We start from the raw sequence: 21,047 nt of genomic DNA, 5'->3' as shown, positions 1-21,047 counted from the left end.
TTAATTATTATTATTAATTAAATCAAAATTTAGTAGTTCCACTGGTTAGCAACAGTTGTTTGGTCATGTGGTTGACTCAATATTCAAAAAATTACTCTCTAACCCCACACTTTTACCGAAAACTGTTATCATTTTTCTTTATAATAATAATAATAATAATAATAATAACGGTTAACTCTAAATATATATATATATATATGTGAACCAAACATCTCTTCAATCGTGAAGATAGTCTAGACTTTTGCGGCATTGCCAGCCTGTTTATTCAGCTAACCCATGTATTTTAGAATTAATTATTAAAAATCAACATTCTAAAACTACCAAAAATTAAGTAATTCAAAATATTAAAAAATTAGTTATTCAAAATATCACAAAAATTAATAAAATTATTAATTTTGTATCAGCATACTACAGATACAATAGAAATAATTGGTATTTGATCTCCCTCTCAGTTCAAAAATTAAATGTTCAAATCTTATCTTCTAAAAAAAATTAAATAAAAAAATGTTTAAAGCTAACTTATTTTAGTATTAACTCAACAATCATGCTAGAATCTGGTAGCTTGTTCACTTTGTTATATATATATATATATATATAAAAGCAGATTATAAGATAAAATTCATAAACAATTCAATATGTGCTGGTGTGGTGTTCATATAAAGGGGCGTGTGTGTATATATAATTATATATATAACAACAATAGAAACATTTTAGTTTTAAGAAGTAAAAGTGTTAATTTTTAATAAATAAATACTATATCCAAAAGACTACTCATTTTACATGGACAAAATTCTTCAATTTTATTTTAAAAACTTTTTATAATTAAATCTAACTAAATATAAATGAAACCCACATGAGCCCACATTTAGGCCAGACATGAAACCAGAACTACCTAAAATGACACATCAACACCAAGTAAATTTAATTTGACATATTAAACGTGGAATTAAAAAAAAAAAGATTTTTTTTAATTTCTTTTAAAAGACAAATAAACCACTTTAAGTAAAAAACAGAATTACAAAACAAACAGTATAAGTCCATTAACAGTGAAGCAGAAAAAAATAAAATAAAAAATAAAAAAAATAAGAGGAGATTATAAACTCACAATGTCTAAAATGAAAAGTCTAAAGGCTATAAAGTAAGGTCCTTAACTGCAAACATTCCACCAAACCCACTCTCAAAGTCTGTATTCAATGTAATTTTCTTTGTAAATGAAACGTGGTCTGTCAACTTCTGATCCAAGAGAAAAAAAATATCCAACAACTTTGCCTGACTTTATCTAGAACCAAACCAGACAATTAAGAATCAATTGTGCCTCATGCACATGATATCTAATGGTTCCTGAATTAAAACTTATGTAGTGTAAAATATACAAATAATCTACAAAAAAACAAAAAAACAAAAAAAGAAACAAAGATAATGTATACAATCACAAGCATCATTTAGCTTCTTCTCTATTTGATATATGTAAACAACAAATAGAACAAGTAAAAAAAAAACACTCTGAAGAACAAAGTCGAGAAAGAATAAAGTCATCCAAGAAAAAAGAAATGAGTTACCAGCCTGCTTTCATCTGCCCTTTAATTGCAAGGAACCATCCTTCATTAGCTTCAAGCTAATGCTGTTAAACCGTTCTCGTGAGTATTGCCTGGATGCCTTTCTCCAATCAGTGCCAGCCTTCATCATGGCTGCAAATTCCTCATAGCTTATCCTTCCATCCTGAAGATACAGAAATAAATAAGTAAATACATAATCACTTGCATCTTCGTAGTAACATAGACAGCAGAAGTTCGGACTTTTATTTTTATAGAATAGTGATCATCGTTCGCATACATGATGACATTTGGAAATCACTCTTTTAAGTTTGAAAATGAGGCAAGAAAGATGAGAGGGAAAGAGGAGCTAATGCTATATATAAAATCATATAACTTACCTTATCTGTGTCTACATCATGGAAAATGGCATTGATTACTTCGTCACGGTTTGGGCCCTAAGTCATCAGCCATTGTCTCGCTAAGCTCCTCAATTTCTATGTATCCACTTTTGTTGAGGTCAAAATATGCAAAAGATTTATGCAAGTGTTCATCATTTCCCCATCTTTTGTACATGAATTGATACAGCAACAAATTCACCATAATCCAGGGTTCCATTGTGGTCAACGTCAGCCTGTAATAGGAAGGTCAAAAAGGGTGATGTCTGCTATATGTCTTTGTAAATGCCTTGTCAAAAGTTAATTCCAGTCAGAAAAGTAAAATGATAACAAACATTTAATTGGACACGGTATCAGCCATATCTTTGTCATGTGTTTCTAAATTCAAATGTGCATATCTTCACAAGCAATCTATAAACTCTCTTTATGAAGTTATTATGACAGGCGAGATACTTACAGCATCCATCAATATCTTAACATCAGCATCTGGAAGCTGGTACCCCATCTTGTGTAAGCCATGTTTCAACTCCTCAAGTGTTATTTTCCCATTGTTATTTACATCCATTGTCCGGAACATCTCTTTCATTTCAGCTACTTCCTCCGTAGACAAATGTTCAGCAATAACCTGTAAAAAGTATCCATTTACAATTTTCTAGGTCAACAAGAAATACAAGGAATGTATATATATATATAGAGAGAGAGAGAGCTTTTACAAAACATAGTTCATAGTAATTGGTAAGATCTTGACAAAGCATTGAAAAACTCACCCTGAGAGCTTTCTTCTTGAACTTGTTCATTACAGAGAATTGTTGAAGCCTTGCCCGAACAGTTTCCCCTAAAGGAACGTTGGGAGCCTTCTTTGCATTCTGCAACCAAGGATGATCTGCAACACACGGAGAGATGTCTCAGATAATATCCAAATATATTGAGGAGGAATCAGCAGTCCACAAAGAACTATAAAAGAAGCATCATGAGGAGAAAGTTATCACTATGCATACTATGAGGAGACGAACGTGGAAATCAATTTACTTAACATTTACCATAAAGCCATTAATCAATTCACATGGTTTAATTGCGTTGATGAACGAGTTCAAATCAAAGTGGTTTCTACAAAAATCTTGGAGCAAATTTGAACTGGAAAACTTCTAATTTACTGCTCCTCCAGTAAAGTGTGAATGAGTTCTTGATGGAACAAAGAGAACTGTCTTTGAAAGAAGTTATCTAGTAGCAAAAATTCTACCACAAGTTGTCTGTATGTGTATGTCCATCAGAAATTATCCTCATCAGTGATGCAGCCTCTACACCTTAACCAATACGTTTTTTAGTCAGTTCTCTCTTTCACTCTCCTTGTCCTCGAGTGCAGAAAATTCTCCAAAGACTTGCTCCAAAGACTTGCACTTGCTGACAACTACTTCGCCCAGTGACAACCACTTGTGGGTGGGAAAAAAAATTACTGTTACAGTAGTACTTTAGCAGGAGCAGCTAATGATTGACATCACAATTCCACAGAGGATCGTGACAAATAGTACGGATATTTTGATATAAGAGATGAGGCCATGGTCACAAAATCAAGATTTATGTAATAAACGGTGCATGATCTTCCATCCATCATCACCACCCTAATTATCCTGTCATGGTTGTATCAACACTTTCCACTTATAAACGGAAAGATTATGAAACCTAACGATGTGATCAGAAGAAATGGAAGAGAAAATAATTAATTTCTCAAATTGGGTGAAATATGAACTAAAGGTGTCATTCTAAATGGTCAACCACATATAATCGAGTTGGAAGATTGGCGGGTGAAAGAAGGATATTTTTATTGAAGCCGATTAAATTAAAGTGCAACAACAACCAAAGGTAGGCACCAAAAACATGATTGAAAACCAAGAAATTTTTCTCATAGTAATAGCTATCAAGTATTAAAAAGAGGAATAGTTGAATCTCACCAAGAACTTCTTGTGCTGTTAACCTCTGTTTCGGGTCTGGATTAAGCATTTTCCTGACAAGATCTTTAGCATTATCAGAAACTATCGGCCATGGATCTCTTCTAAAATCTACCACAGAACGAATGATGGCCTCTGCAACTCCTTGTTCAGTTTCTGCATTAATTAAAATTTTTCCCACACATAAGACAAACAAGAATACTCTCCCGGAAATCAAACAGACACATGGCAAAATGATCAGTCAAGCATCTACTAGAGAATATTCAAACTCAGAGCAAGCAATAATCACAGCCAATTTGTGAAAACAAAAATCCTGACAAGTCTTATTTAATACTGATTGCTGATATTCTCTGTGACAAGTTACCTGACCAAAAAGGTGGCACACCACACAGCAGGATGTAAAGGATAACGCCAGCACTCCAAACATCAACTTCAGGGCCATAATTCCTTTTTAGAACCTCAGGCGCCATATAATATGGACTGCCGACAATTTCAGTAAATCTCTCACCTATAAAAAAATTACAAAACCATCAACAAGATACCAAATAAAAAAACAGTGAAAACCCAGTATAAAATTTCCTTCAAACTTAGAAAAACTTTCATACTTTTATGTTCACAAGCAGAAAGCATTTCAACAAACACATACCCGGCCGGAAACAAACAGACAAGCCAAAATCAATGGCTTTCAGAGTGGAATTCTCCTTCTTATTAGCAAACAAGAAGTTTCTCAGGTTTTAGATCTCTATGCATCACTCCATGCTTGTGGCACATCTACAAGAACACCCAAAAAAAAAACCTTAAAAATCAAGCACACCCCAAAAACCACTCAAAAAGATAAGAAGATGATGAAGATGAGTTTTTTTTTTCTTTTCTAAATGGAGCAAACATCAAACCTGAACGACTTGAACAATGGTCCTAGTGACCTCGGCGGCGGCTCTCTCCGTATAATGCCCCCGGGCAACGATTCTATCAAACAGCTCGCCGCCCTCGCAAAGCTCCATCACAAGATGCACAGCGGATTCATCCTCATAGGTATCCTTGAGACTAACAATGTTAGGATGCCGTGGGAGAAGACGCATGATATCAACCTCTCTTCTCACATCCTCAATATCCACAACAGTCCTCAGCTTCTTCTTCGAGATGGATTTGCAAGCAAAAGCCTCACCAGAAACCCGATCAGTGCAAAGATACGTGATGCCGAACTCGCCACGGCCAAGCTCATGGCCGAGCTCATAGCGGGAGGAGATGTCATAGCCGGAAGCGTCCTTGAGAACGGTGAACTTCGGGGTGGGTTTATGCGGCGGGGTGCGGTTGTATTCGACGGAGAAGGGGTTCGGTTTCTTACCCTTCTTGTGCTTTCGTTTCCGGCGATCGCCGGCTCCGGTGGTGCAGCAATTGCCCATTGTGGCGGATGCTTCTTGGAGGAGGAGATGGAGAGAAGGGAGTATGGGAATGCTTCGCTAAGGAGTCAAAGCTTGGAGGTGAAGGAGTAGTATTTCAATGGCGGTTGGGAAGGTGGAGGTTGGGGAGTTCTCTGTTTCTCTCTCTAGAAAATAGAAATGGTCATGAGAGAGAATTGCGGGAAGGAAGAGCAACAGTCAAAGTTTGGCGTTGCTGTGAAGTCCATGGTTTGAAAATTGAAAGTTTTTTCTCTCTCTCTCTCTCTCTCTCTCTTTTTATAGAAAAATGATGGAAGGAGGGGTTATCTATTTATTTATTTTTTCTCACCAGAGTTTCTAGAAGGTGTATTTTTTTATTTTTTATTTTTTTAAGATTTTTAATTATAAAATATTCGTGGTTTTTTTTACTTGTCTATCTCATCTGAGTTACGTAGATTAAGAAAAATTAGTTAAAATTATTTAATAATATTAATTTTATAAATAATTATATTAAAATTTCAATTTATTTTATAAGTTAGTAGATATTGTAAAGATATATAAATATAAAAAATAATTTAAAAAAATAATATTTAATGCTTTATAAATTTTCTATATGGATGAGTAAAAAATACAAAATAAAATTTTTAAAATGAAACAAATAAAAAAGACTGAAAAAAAGATTAGCCGTTTGGTTCGTGGTAATGTGAAAATATTACCCATTTGTTACTTGGTAATCTGAAATTCAGATTCTAAAATTCAGATTACCACGTTTGGATTGGTAGCGGTGGTAATATTGATAGTAATATATGAAGATTATCAAAAAAACTTGTAATCTCATTACCACCAAAATAAGTGGCTATGTTGGATTACCAAGTGAGTGATAATCTTAAACATCTCTTTGATAAATATACGCTTTGGTTTAAAAAAAAATTTTCATACTTTATTGATTTAAATTTAAATAACATTATTTTAGGAATATGTTCAATTGTGAAAATTTTTTTTTAATCTAAAATTTTATTTTACTTTAAATTTAAATTTGCACAAAATGATAGACACAAGATTATTTTGGGAAATTTAGAATATTATGATTACAATGTAATATGAGTTTTCAACCAAAATGGTTATTATAAATTATCATAACATTCCTCGATATATAACATTCTCGATTTTATTACCACGGTAATTTCATTACCGTGAACCAAACGGCTTTCTAATGGATCGATAAGGGGGCGCCCACCCCCTGGCGGCATGGGTCTGTTGACCTCGCCTGCTCCTTCCCTCCACTCCGCCCTCCCCTTTCCTCCCTTTTTTTTTTTAAGTTTATATATATTTTTTATAATTTTAAATTTTTTATTTTTATATATATTTTATAATTTCATTATTTTCTATTTTTTTATTTTTCATTTGAATAATTGGATTTATTTATTTATTTATTTATCATTTATTAGATGATTTTATTGAGTTTGCTTTTTTAAGAAAAACATTTTGAGAAAATTTGTAAAAATATATATGATTGATTAATGTGCATTGAAAATATTAAAGCTTTGATTTAGTGATAAATAATTTTATTTTAAATTATGGGTAATTTATATAGAAGATTAAATGAAAGTTATTTTTTTAAAAATATTTAAATATCGGTTTATTTTATAATTGCTAAGATCTTAAATGTAAATAATTTATAAAATTAAATTTTTAAAAAATTATTTAAATGAATTCAGATAAATTATTAAAATACATATATCCTGCAAATAAGATTTTTTTAATTTAAAATATTATCTATATTTTAATATAAATCAGAATAATATCAACTCAAAGGGAAGGAATTAGTTTAGGTCATTTATTTTTTAAAATTCTCATCTTTAGAATTTTTTTAATAATAATTTAAAAAATCAAAATTTGAAAGACTACCGATAATTATCATAATACAAAAATATTTTAATTTAATATTTAATCAATGTAATTTAATCTTATTTAACTTTTAAATTTTAAAATAATACATTAAAATATTAAATATTTTAATACTTAATCAGTCATATATTCTCTAACTAACTTTTCAAAATTCTATTATGGCTAGCTTTTTAATGCATTTATTTCTCCAAAATTAATATAATATTTATTTATTTTAATTGTAAATAAAAGCTTGTATAGTTTTTATATTTTTACAATTTTCTTATTAGATTTTTTACTTTGTTGAGTTTTATTCACAAATTTAAATATATCTTTTTTATCATGAGTTTAGTAGTATGTAAAAAGATAAGCAAACATCTCATATAAGTATTTATTAAAAAAAATTATATAAATTTAATTTTTATTAAATAAATTATAGGGTTTATTCTAAAATTCCGTTATAGACCTCTAGTTATCTTAAACCGCCCCTGAATCAAAATAATAAAAAAAAATATATAAATTTTGATAAAAATATATATTTTGATATATTAATTAAATTTAATTATTTCTCTTAAATTTTACTTGTTATAAAAAGAATTAAATGTATTTTATAATTTTAAATTTTAATTTAAAAGTTTTGTTAATTAATTATTTTAAAACTTGTAGTTCGCCTCCCCTTTATATAATTTCTGGCTTGCCATTGATCATAGGTATTATTGAGCTTGTGCATGCACTCCTCATTTGTGCACATATGTCAACATAGTGGCTTGTTCATATTTATCATCAAAATAAATAATAATCAATTAATCCAAACTACTATTTTTATTAAAAAAATTAAAATAGAGAAATAGGAATAAGAAAATACTTACCGTATTTTCCTATTTTGATTAACTAATCAACAATTAACCTATTATAGAAAAGCTAACTAACAACACCCAACCTCAAAATCAATTGAGTTGATTACCGTTTTTGCTATCGACAAATTATATCATTTTTAATGGATAATCTTCCCTAGTTATTGTTTCCTAGTGTCACAAGTATTTTTTGATTATATAATTTTTTCTTTGTCAAAACTTGCAAATTGTGCTAGTGAAACATAAGGTCCTCCCATGTTTATTTGTCCAATTGTATTATTTTTAATCAAATTATCCTGGCTTTTTATTTTGTAATAAATTGTGTTTTCAGCTTGATCAATATATATATACGCATTATTATTATTATTATTATTATTATTATTATTATTATTATTATTATTATTATTATTTTTTGACAACATCACTACAAAATAACTTATTTAAAGATTATCAGGAACGAATACCTTCGCACACAATAAATATTCTTTAACTAAAATATCACTAAAAATAAAATTTTATCATTTCACATATCAAATGCAAATTTAGGAAACCATATTTTAGAGGCCTTGTCATCCAATGTTTCTTCCATTAAAATAAGTGTTTAGTACCTCATCAAGGTAGAAAGTTAGCTCACCAAAATTATAAACTTTGACTTCAATTAGTAAAACTAAAATTTCTTATTAGGACAAACCGTACCGTTATTTTATTTGTGGCTAATAAATTTTATGTATACTTTTATAAATGTATATAATTACAAATATCGGATTTTTTTTTTTTTTACACATTTACATGTAAAGAAAGTATTACTTGCTGTGACTTATTTTATAAGTGCCTACCTCTATAAATTTTACATGTCTCAAATTATTTGTTTGCATAATTTAAGAGTTCAATTTAACATTTTACTTCAGCAAATTATGTAAATATATTATTTTTCATCACTGGTTATTGGAATACATAATCTTAATAAAAAGAGAGAAATTAGTAAATTAAGAAACATAAGTTAAATGCTAGGTAGTCAGAACCGGACCGGACCTTTGAACCGGAGAAAGTCAAGATTCAAGGGTCAAGAGGTCTGACCGCGGTCTAAACGGGTTGAACCGGATTTAATATATAAAATTATAAAAATATAAAATAAAATACATTAAATGATTTTAATAAAAAATCTAATGATTCTATACCACTCATTAGATTATAAATTTATAATACCATTCATTAATAAAAAAATCTAATGAACCTTACTGCATGTAACTATGTATATATTATATATAATATTTCTTTCATCATTCACATTGGTTACTGAAGTTCTTTAGAAATAAAAAGCTATTATTTTAAAATGACATCATGAGCTATTATTTTAAAATGACATCATGAGGATTATTATGAGGTGTGTTGCCCAATTGACACATTTTAGCTTAAACGGATCTCACTAATGAATTTAAAAGATAAAACTTTTCAGATGATTTCTATTGACCGGGCATATTATAAATGGAGAACAACTAGGATAATAGAACAAGCCGTTTCATAGACCAATCACGTGAAGCGCGAACTATCATGCTGGAACCGGTGATTAAATTATATTAGATGGCTTGATTGATTTACTTGAAATTTGACACCATATGAACCGGCCTGGTTCATCCGGTTCACGGTTGAACCGGCCGGTTTGTCCGGTTCAAGACCGGTTTTTTACTCAACCGGTTTTGTGGCTTGAATCGGACCGGCCTAGTGCATTGGGCACCCGAGTTCAATACTGTTTAGTAGTACTATTCACAGACTTGGGTGTGGATCATCTTTGGGAGAAACAATGGTTTTACTCTTTCAGAATTACAAGATAATGTGATTTTTCTAGGAAGTATATAAGTTACAGTGATTAGTGCATCTCTGCAATGTCTCTTTGATAATCCTTTAAATGGGAGATTTGCCCCTATTCATATAATAATAATAATAATAATAATAATAATAATAATAATGATATGTAATTTCATTTCTTAATTAAGAACCAAATTTAGATCAACAAAACTCCTTTTTTAAAATTCTCAACTTTTAATATTTCAAATTTGAGATATCTAAATACATGGGAGAGTTATAATGAATTATTTATAATTTTTTTGAGTAAATTTTTTAATTAAAGTGAATAAACCACAAATTATTTATAACTTGAATTTTCTCTAAGTTTTTTTTTTATCTTTGTAATATCTCAAAGAATGAATTTTGATTTTTTAAATTTTTAGGTATTTGTGAAAGAATAAATCTTTTTGAAACTGTCAGTGTGAAACTGAGAATTCTACGAGATGCCCATATTTGACCTCGTGGGCCTTTTCTTTTTGGGCTGTGGTCCAAGCGATATTGACTTGATTTGGTCCTTTATTTATTATTCGAATTTAATTGTATATGTATAATTATACATATATATACATGCATTATTTAAAAATAATAATAATTTTGTTTCTAAAATTTCATTATGAATCAACTAACAAGCAAAGAATAAAAAATCCATAATTATAAACTAAAAATTAAATATCTCCCAGTAATTCTTTAAAATGAAGGTGTAAAACAACCTTACACGAAGAGTGAATAGTTAACCAACCTCTAAAAAAAAATAGATTAAAATAAAACAAGTTATTCTCATTTTTTATTTTTAAAATAAGAGACTTTATTTTTGACGATAGTTAATCCACCTCGAAAATAATATTTAATTATTTTTTAGATTATTTCTTTCTCTTACAAAACTTGGGCTATAAATTATTAAATGTTTGTTCTCTATTCTTATACCACCAAGTAGTACCATTATTTTTTTCTTCAATTTTAAAATAAATATATAACAAATTAAGCCTTTTTTTTTTCAATTCCCTTTAGTATTTCATTTTTTGTCTACACATTCTAATGCATTTTAACATTCAATTAACTAATCAAAATTTAATAATTGAACTAAACCATCCCATTCTCAATCCATCAACATGAATACGTCCGTCAAGATAACAACTTTTCACAAATTATCTTGATTTATAAATTTAAAAACAGTTTCAAATAAAACAGAAGGATTTTTCATGCATTTAGAAAAACCCTGAGGACTACCCATGAAAATTTTGGAAGGATCAGGGAGCAATCATTACTTTTCCATTTAATTATTATTCTGTTTTATTTTTCTAAAATAATATCTTATCGGGAAAAAATTGTTGTTATTAAAGTATTTGGCCCAAGGTCGGCCCATCCATCGATAGTCATAGATCAACCGTCAAAATCTCATCGAGATAAACAACAAAAGATCGGACGGTCAAGGGCCCTCCCACCTTCCACAAGAAACACAAGAAAAGCGAGCAATCGAAGAGCAGAGCTCTCCATTGGGAAGCAATGGAGGAAGAGAGGAGTGCGATATTGTGCTCGTCGGCGAACTGGGTCGTCTCCGATGGATCCATCGAAGGCTCGATCTCCTTCGATACATCGAGTTCTCCGGTAGCCGATGATGGCCCCGCTGCGATCCCGACGGGTGTTTTTCTTCTGAGACCCCCTTCGATGGATTCCATTCCTTGTGAGATCACCAGTGAGTTCACGATCCTTATTTTTCTTTTTATTGATTAGATCGAAAGAGATTCACTGCAATTTTATTAGAATTTTCTTGATCTGTTCTCTATTGCTGGATCTTGAACAGAATGATCTTTTAGTAGCGATGGATTGTTGATTTGTGTTGTTTTGATTTCTTCTAGCGTGTGTGATTTGATTGAGTTTGTGCGTTTGAGAACAAGATGATCATTTAATTGCAATGGATTTTGGATTTGTGTTGTTTTGATTACTACTGCCGTGTGTGATTTAGAGGTGTAACAGAAAAAGTGAAATTTTGTGTGGTTATATTTGATGTTTTCTTAGGAAAACATAATGAATTCAAATCCATTTATTAGGTTTTAATTGAATGAACGTGGAGAAGCTAGATGGATCAATGGTGGTCTTTCATTTAGACAATGTTAGTACTAGAAAGGGAAAATAACTAAATCTGAAAAAAGAAGGCATTGTTGATGGTGCGTTTAAGACTAGAAAAGTGCAAATATTATGGATTGTAGTAGATCTGAGAAAGTCTTTTAGGATGAATTCGTATTTGGTTTGGAAATGGGAAAGCATTGCATATTATTTCCATTCAAATAATATTCTGAACACATACTGGTTTGAAAACCAATGAGAGAATGAGGATATTACTGTGTTTGATCAGTATTGTTGTTTGAGCATGAGCTCTAAGAATTAGATTAACGTTTTTGACAGGGATTATGAGTGCATCCATGTTCACAGTTGATGCAACATCGATCAATTAAGGGCATGGTGATTTTGATGGCACGGGACTATAATTCATTTCGTTCACTTTGATTTTTCTTTCGTGTATGTGTGTGTATGCGTGTGCATGCTTGTGCTTGTGGACAATGCTTGAATTTTTTAAAATTGAGCATTTGAGTTAGTAACCAAGTATATTTAAAAAAAGAAATGCTTTTGGAGATGGCACTTCTGCTCATTAAACTCTTTATGAAAAAGACCTTGTATATCTAATTCTGTTGAATGCTTTTCTCCTGCTGTTTATAGAATTTAAAGAAAATGTGTTATGCCACAGTCTGTTTCAGGTCAAAATATGAAATTCACCGGGTTTATGTGCGGAGTACAGCTCGTGTTTTTGAAATATACTACACTACGGATAAAAAGGATAAGAGTAATGAGTATTTGTGTACTGTACGTTGTGGAGAAGTTACATCAGGAGATGATAACCAAGAATATGTTACTGAATGCCAAAAGGAAAGCAATGAAACTGCCGCATCACATGAAAAACTGGGTCAGAATGATGATGGTGCTGGTGATGAAGATGAGTGGATAGAAGTGAAGGTTCCACATTCTCCTCAGCAGGCTAATGAGACCAATTCTCTCGGAAAGATGGTTCACACAAACACAAAGAAAATCAAGGAAGTAAGCTTGTTAGCCCAACACACGTGATTCTTTTCTTTATTTGTTTTCTGTTGTTTGAGCATACTAATGGTAATCTCCAGGTATTCTATGAGGCTACAGCTGAGATTGCTGATGCTAGCCCTTGTGTCACCCTTTCTCTTCGATTGCTGTCTCTGAAAAACAAAGCTTGTGTTCATGTAGAGGAGATTTACATCTATGCTGATCCAGTTGAATTGACTGATCCAGACAATTTTGGGAATACAACAGGAAGCATAGAAAGAAGTTCTTTGTTGGCCATGCTTGTTCCCAATCTTCTGCAATTATCAAAATCAGGCAGTGGCAGAATACAAGACAGGTGTTCTTCTGACGTCCTGATGGCCCAGAAACCGCAAAATAGTCTGGAAAAAGCTGCTGAGAGTAGCATGATTGCAGAGATGAAAGTACCTCAAGAAATAAATCCGAATGCCGCAAATCAGAAGTTGGGCATGGATGAAAGTGGGAAAGACAAGGCAGAAATTACAAATAGCTTCATGTCAAGTGAGAAATATACCCCTGTTCCAGAACAAGATAATTTGGTTTACAATCGTGTTGAGAAGGTATTAGATGAGCTTGTCTCAAGGGTGGGGAAGATAGAAGCTTTCTGCTCTAGGTTCGAGGAGAACATGATGAAGCCCCTCAATTGTATTGAGACGAGGCTCCAAAGTCTGGAGCACCAGTTTGAGGCATTTGCTGCAAGAATGCCTTCTTCTGAAGGATTGTGTTGCTCAAAGATTTCCGCCCCTGAATTTTCATTTGATGAATCTGACTCAGAACATAATGACTCTAACTCTTCACATCTGATCGAGAAAGATAATTCCACTCTCAATGAGTCATCTGTTGTTGATGATGTACCAGATTCCTTGCCTGACTCTCAGATGTCTCCTGGCCTTGTGGTTAAAGCTCCTGAATTCTCGAGTGAAGATAATGAGCCAGGCCTTGTGGTTAAGGCTCCAGAATTCTCTACAGAAGATGAGGAGCAAACTGACAACAATGATACTGGTGATACTCTAGATTCTACTGAAAAAGATCCTCCCCAAGTCAAAAAGTTCTTATCCATTGAAGATGCATTAACCTCAGCACTTAAGGCATTTCTATCCTCAACGAGTGACAGGTTCCCCCCGACAGGCCCAAATGTGACAGAAAAACAAAAATCTTCTGATGGAGAAAACAATGCTGTGGCTCCTATCATCCTTGAAGGTCCACCTGAAGGAGCTAGCTGTCTATCTGGTGATATTGACTTTGGGAAAAAGCATTGCGGTTTATCAGACACAGTAATCTCAGAGGAAACTACTTTTGATGCTGTGCTGCCTTTTGTGGGGCCTGAAAAGGATCATGTTTTTGACTCGCAGATGTTTCCAAGTCCAGCATCTTATTTTCCAACAAATGAGGATGATCTTATCAATCACAATGAGACCGCAGATTCAGAGCTATGGGAGTTGCGTCCAGTCTCATCATTTTCTTTCTTAATTTCCTCAACTGAGGAGGTTCCTGAAGTTTCTTATGGTAAAAAGAATGTGTTGGCCTCTTCTGTTGGAATGCCCTGCGAAGGAGACAAGATGGCAGGTATGGACAACTGCTGTACCAAGGACATGACAAATGATGCTGAGCTGCCTCACGCTGCCAACTTCCTTCATGTATTGTTTGAGGAACCAAATGAACCTGCCACATGTGAGAAGCAGAGCTCCATGGGTGCTCCTGCTGGTGGATCAAATCCAAATGGTTCTCTTCCTGAAGTTCCCTTAGAGCAAAAGGAGCATTTCTTGAAATGGCAGAAATACAGTTCAGCGGCTGAATTTGATGAGGTATTTACACACCCTCATTCCTTTGCCAGTGGATCAAATTCGAGCTACAGCAGTTTCCCTGATGGACGATGGGCTGATGAAAGTGATGGTGAGGAAAACTCGTTTCAAAACCTTGGCTTTGGCCAACTTGGCCGAAGATGGACTGAAGACAGTTGTACTGATTCAAGTATCGATGAGGTTTTCTTGAAGAACAAACTTGCTATGGGATGGTCAGATGCAAGCAGTGCTGGTTCTCTTTGTCAGCTTGATGGGTGCATCACTGATGATTTTGGGAGCAACCAAGCAACTGAGGATAGCACTACCATTCGAAGTATTCTTAGTGAACCTTCTATTGGCAATAACCACGATAAGTTAAAAATTGAGACTGAATGGAATTATACATTAGACTCTGAACATCCAGTTTTGGATGTGAAGTTTCCACCAGTGAGAACCTGGATTACTGAAACTCCTCTTGAAGTCCTGCTAGGTGAATCATCAGAACCCCTGGAACAATATCGTGATAATGATGATCACAATCTTGACACACAACAACATGATTCATTTTCATATCAGGATCTGGACCGCAGTCAGTCTCTGTTGGATGTGGAAGATCTTATGCAGCCAACTGAGTTCCCTGGTTCACAGGATGCACCACATGGTGATCAGATTGACAATGGTCAACCGTTTTCCAGTCTGATTTGAGTGTGAAGGAAACATATGTACAGCAGATAAATAAAAAGAACAATTCCCTTGTCAGATTGGATGTAAATATCATGCCAAATATGTTTTTTTTTTTATTTATTTCTGTCTTGAAGATATTGTGTCAATTAAACAAGGGTTGCTATTGTGCTGATACACTTGCTGTGATGAACTGGAATGTTCTCCTTGATTTTCTTACAGGATTTGGCTGGCATAATCTGATATTATGTTTCTTCCATTCCATCAACATGAAGGAAGGAAATCCATTCTATGACTGAGGTACTGAATACATTTTTCAGTTTATTTCCTGCATATACTTTCTGAAAGACTGCTGATATTAAGTTCATTGTTTACTCCTCAAACAATTGTGACGAGTTTTAATTCAAGGCCAGATGTTGGATATTATTTTACTGTCGAATTCTCCCTTTTGTCTCCTTGTATAGCCATCACTCATTAGATTTCTGTGGTGGTTTTGCGAAACAAGTTATTATTTTCCTATTCATCTGCATATCAGGTGTGTTCCAATCGCGATTGTTTTTGTTTTTTTAAGTACTGCAGACCTAAAGATTTTTTGGCCATTAGTGTGCTCTCTTTCTATAATTCTTAGTTCGCTTTCCCTTCTATACTTAGTGAAAACATGACTCTCATCTGACTTGATTGTTAACTTATATGGTCACATCTAAACAAAGAATTCTTGCCGTGCATTGAAGGGAATACATGCATGTACTCCGGATAATGTTCAAAGTTGATAGCTACCTAGACCAACACTTGAGAACTATGCTTTAATGAACCTCATCTTCATCATTGATGGTGCATTGAAGAGAATACATGCATGTACTCTGTATAATGTTTAAAGTTGATAGCTACCTAGACCGACACTTGAGAAATATGCTTGAATGAACCTAATCTTCGTCGTTGACAGTGCATTGAAGAGAATACATGCACTGTAATTTATGTTCAAAGTCGATTCTCATCGACTTGATTATTAACTTATATGGTTATATCTATACATAGAATTCTTGCCATGCATTGAAGGGAATACATTGCATTTACTCTCTGTATGATGTTTAAAGTTGATAGCTACCTAAACCGACACTTCAGAGATATGCTTGAATGAACCTAATCTTTATCATTGATAAGGGTCCTCTCCATGTGTGGTCTTGAAAAAGCTTACCTTTTTTCTTAGGAGAAAATTACACATCTTCCTGGAAGAAGAGCTTTTAAAGCTTCTTTACCTTCCAGTAATTAAATGTCATTCATGTTTATTTTTCAGTTTCTTGTTTCCTTGAAGCTTTCTTGTTATTAGTAACAAAGATTGCTTTTATGAAACAACAATTTTAATGCTCATGAAGAAGTGCTTGTCTTGTCATTTGACCAACTATTCAAAGTGAGAGAATTTGTACTTGAAGTCTATAACTAACTGAAATTAATTAAGTCACAGCTCTTAAAACACAAAAGCATACATAACTTTACAACACAATCATCTTTTCACCATTATTGTTTCACTGCTCAAACGTCACAAAACAAATACTCTTCTTCATCCCATGTGCTTCTTTCTTATTCTTTTTGTTGTTTTTTTTCCCCTTAGTGAAATAAAAAACAGGCTGTTTGATAAAACAAAGCCAACAAAAGAAACTCAAATGTATGCAAATCATAAGATAAAAAGTCTATTATCATAAGTAATTAATGCACATAAGCAGAGAAGGAGAACTAGAAGAAGGATCTCTTGGAAGGAGCTCTGCCAACAGCCTTCATGAGGTTGGCTAGTTCTAGCACTCTAGCCACCTTAGTCCCCCTCTTCGCCTCCGACGAGGCCCGCTTCTCCTCCGCCTTCCGGCGAGCTTTGGCAACATCATTTTGCATCTTCTCCCTCGCCCGTGCTCTCTGCTCATCCAACTTCCTCTGTATATATAAATGATTAACAAAGAAAATGAGTTATATGATGATATGGATTCCTTCAATCTAAAATCTTAAATTTATATTCAACAAATATCATGGTGTGTATACATCATTGATTCAATTTAAAAGCTTAGTAGTTTAAATTTTATAAATATAATTACTTTATAGGTAATATCACAGCATTATATTTATATATAAATTTTTCTCTAACAAATACCATAATAATCTATGTATATGTACATGATGGAGATTGAACTAGAAAGAATAAAAAAGGACGGAATCTAATTAATGGCTAAACAAGATTAAAGATAGAAGGGAGAAGAAAATTGAGAAAATGGCTAATTTATTTCTCCAATTTTTTTATAGAGAAAAAAAAAAAGGAAAAATGGGTAATTTATATCTCCACTTTTTCACTCAATTATTAGCTACACGTTTTCCTTTTTGCATGCAATGATTTCCACTATTGAGTAGCCAACCTGATATTTAATGAAATAGCCAAGCTGATTATCCATCTAATGATCTCCATCTCTTTAAATCAAATCAACTAAAACATCTCCCTTCTCATTTATATATGCATGCTCAGAGATATAAAAAAAAAAGATAAAAATAAGACAAGAAAATCAACCAATAATCCTATCCAAGAAGAACATACATACTAATTACAACCCTTATATTATATACATATATATATATATATATATAAAAAAACAAATAAACATAGACAGAAAGAGAAGGAAGAGGATACAGGGATGAAGAATGAAGATGAAAACATCAAACATATAGCTTCTTTTAAAACAAAAAAGAAGAAATACATATATATATATATATATATATATATATATATTTATAAAAAGAAACTATAGCAAAGAGAGTGAGAAAGAAAAGAACTTTTATTTATTTATATATATATATATATATATATATAGAATAATTAGATAAAGAAAAACACAGAAGACAAAGAGAAGGTAATACCCAGAGACAGCTCCAGACAAAGATCTAGAGCTCTATAGAGAGAGAGAAACAAGGGCAATAGAGTAGTAGTAGTGGTAGTGGTACCTCAACTTTGTTGAAGAAAGAGGAAGCCTTCTCAACCTGATCACTTTCCCATCCATTGATGACAACCTCTTGCCTTTTAAACCTATTGTTTATCTTCGCTATCTCCGCCGTTTGCCAAGCCATTATCTTCGTCTCCACCTCCTCCTTCTTCACCCTATGCACTGCCACCTCCCCCACCACTCCACCTCCTCCTCCTCCTCCCCCCTCCGCCGCCGCCGCCGCCGCTGCAGCCCCAACACCACCACGCCTTGGCGATGCTATAGGATTCCTATCTGGAACTATAGCTAGAGGGTTCGTCTCCTCTACTTCTTCTCCGATCCGACCCAAGCTTGTCCCATCTCCTGGGGCATCGGGTTGAAGGCTAGATCCGGCGAGGACCATCGCGTTGAACTCTCGGCTCATGGTGGTGAAATTCTCACTGAGGATCTCTGATAGGGTTGATGATCTATGGCTTGTGGTTTCCCAGGAGTGAGTTCCTCGCCCTGCCTGCTGCTGCGGCTGTGGCGGCGGCGTTAGGGCATGGATTTCTCGAACCTCTTCACCGCCATCGTCTCCATCTTCTTCTTCTTGTTGTTGTTGTTGTTGATGATGTTGATGATGTTCTTCTTCTACTTCTCTTGTTGTTCTTTGATGGTTGTGCAACATGTGTGTGTCTTGGTTTTTTTCTCTTCTTTTTAGAGAGAGAAAGCGCGTTTAGAGAGAGAAAGAAAGAGAAAGAGAGTTCAAAGAAGAGGACTTGTTTTCATTGTGGTGAGTTTGGAGTTTATTGAGGGGATTTAAAAGAATACTAGAGAGTTCTTGCCATGACTGTGTGATCAGTTTATTAATTATATATTTATATATTTTTTTTAATTACTTTTTGTCTAGTTAACTTATTAATTAATTAATTTCGTTGGAATCTTTATTTTTATGGGACCCGTCTTTGATTTATTATTTACTATCCATAATTCCAAAAAAATATACATTTTATTGAAAATTATTTATATATATATATACACATAATTTTTTTTAAAAAATTATGATACACTAGTTAGTTACTGTAATTTACTGATTTAGAATGTAACCATATTGACGATTTAAAATCTGTCTATTCACTATAACGCATTGTATTGGGTAGTGATTGTTGAATTTTTTTTTTTTTAATTTTAAAATTTTAAAATAATTTATTTTTGTATTATATATAAATATATACGCATTGGTTACCTATACATGATAGATGTTAACTTTAATATATGTATTAATTGTATTAATTAATTAATTAATTAATTAATGTTTATTTTATTGGTATTAAGATTTAAGAGGGTATCTGAGATATTTCTAAGCATTTATTTATTTTAAATGGAAATAATAATACCCTTTCAATATGGAAAAGAATCAAACGAACAAGATTACAATTAGTCAATTTAAGATTTAAACATAGAAAAAGGAATTGAAAACATAGTAACTGGAAGGTAAGACATGAAGGTTTGAATGGAGGGAAAAATTATAATCTTCATGCCAGCATTTAATTAAATTGAAATCGAATATTCACATAGTTTTCAATCAATCAATCAAATTGCTAGTAAGTTAATTTGTCTCTTTGTGCCCAAATTGTGTCATGCATTTTGATTTAGTGTTTTTTAAGCGATAAATTTTATTTAGCATAATATTATTTTTTAAAATATTTTATTTATTTTAAAAAATAAATATGTGTAATATCAAACTCACAATAACAAAAAAAAAGTTTATTAATACCATGTCTTTTATATAGAATATTTATTTTAAACAAAAATCAATCTGAGATTAAATCTCAAAATTTACACAAAATAAAGATACAATAATACTAAAATATTAATTTTATTTTTATGCACTTTTTAACTTTCATTAAATAAGATCTGTTATTTATTTATTTATAAAAAAATTGAAAAAATAATTATCTTTCATAAATCATTATTGCATCAGTTTCTTTTGTTTTTATTTTTGTTTTTTTTGGGTTTTCATTTACTTTCATATCTGCCGACATAAGGTATAATTAAACTTTTTATTTAAAAAACATTATAAGTTAATTTAAAATTAAACCCTCACTCTCCCAAACACCCCGGCAAAAAAAAAAAATAATAAAGAAAGAGGTTGGCACCAAGGAAACCCTGCATGATATGATTATCTCTAATGCATTACTTTTTCCTTTTTATACATGTACACACTCATATAAATTTGGATGACAATGAAATGCATTAGTATTCCACTAAAGTATCACCTTAATTAATTAAATAAATAAATAAATAAATAAATAAAAAATGGACACGTCTGGCTGTAGTGGAGGTTGACACAACTCCATTCACAAATGAGACACGTTGCATGGTCCACTCATATACTACGCAACTCTCACGTCATCCATTTTAAGAAGTATCAAATATAATAAAACATTTAATTATATAGCAAAATTTATATATTATTATTATTATTATTAAGTTAATAATAACACTTTTTTTATGGCTAAGTAAAGGTGCCAATTTGATACACGTCTTTGGGTTTTTGCATTAATAAAGAACGCTAATTAAGAAGAGGTAAAGCGAGTTTAGAGATAAGGATTGGAGTGCCATTTTGGATAGAGAGAGGGGACCAATGGGATATTAACATCTGGGGTTATATTGTGTTGTTGTTGATGTGGAGTTTTCCAAGTG

General features: G+C 32.3%; 2 protein-coding genes and 1 pseudogene across 2 annotated transcripts; 1 reads left to right on the top strand and 2 right to left on the bottom strand.

The window, feature by feature from the left end:
• Positions 1 to 1,263: 1,263 nt before the first annotated feature.
• LOC120267579 lies at positions 1,264 to 5,520 on the bottom strand (annotated as a pseudogene).
• A 5,787-nt stretch (positions 5,521 to 11,307) lies between these two features.
• Positions 11,308 to 15,585, top strand: LOC120266899. The gene is made up of 3 exons (XM_039274553.1): positions 11,308 to 11,534; positions 12,585 to 12,931; positions 13,012 to 15,585. The coding sequence occupies exons 1-3, from the start codon at positions 11,345 to 11,347 to the stop codon at positions 15,430 to 15,432; spliced, it is 2,958 nt and encodes a 985-aa protein (XP_039130487.1). The 5' UTR covers positions 11,308 to 11,344; the 3' UTR covers positions 15,433 to 15,585.
• A 1,288-nt stretch (positions 15,586 to 16,873) lies between these two features.
• On the bottom strand, positions 16,874 to 19,180 carry LOC120266914 (remorin 4.1-like). Its single transcript, XM_039274569.1, has 2 exons — positions 18,385 to 19,180; positions 16,874 to 17,331 (listed from the first exon to the last, which is right to left on the bottom strand). Exons 1-2 carry the CDS (start codon positions 19,027 to 19,029, stop codon positions 17,140 to 17,142), a joined length of 837 nt encoding a protein of 278 aa, XP_039130503.1. The 5' UTR covers positions 19,030 to 19,180; the 3' UTR covers positions 16,874 to 17,139.
• Positions 19,181 to 21,047: the final 1,867 nt, after the last annotated feature.

This window comes from Dioscorea cayenensis, chromosome 8, assembly GCF_009730915.1.
Source record: "Dioscorea cayenensis subsp. rotundata cultivar TDr96_F1 chromosome 8, TDr96_F1_v2_PseudoChromosome.rev07_lg8_w22 25.fasta, whole genome shotgun sequence".
In the NCBI taxonomy this organism is placed as follows: domain Eukaryota; kingdom Viridiplantae; phylum Streptophyta; class Magnoliopsida; order Dioscoreales; family Dioscoreaceae; genus Dioscorea; species Dioscorea cayenensis.
This window is presented reverse-complemented; position numbering and strand designations above follow the sequence as displayed.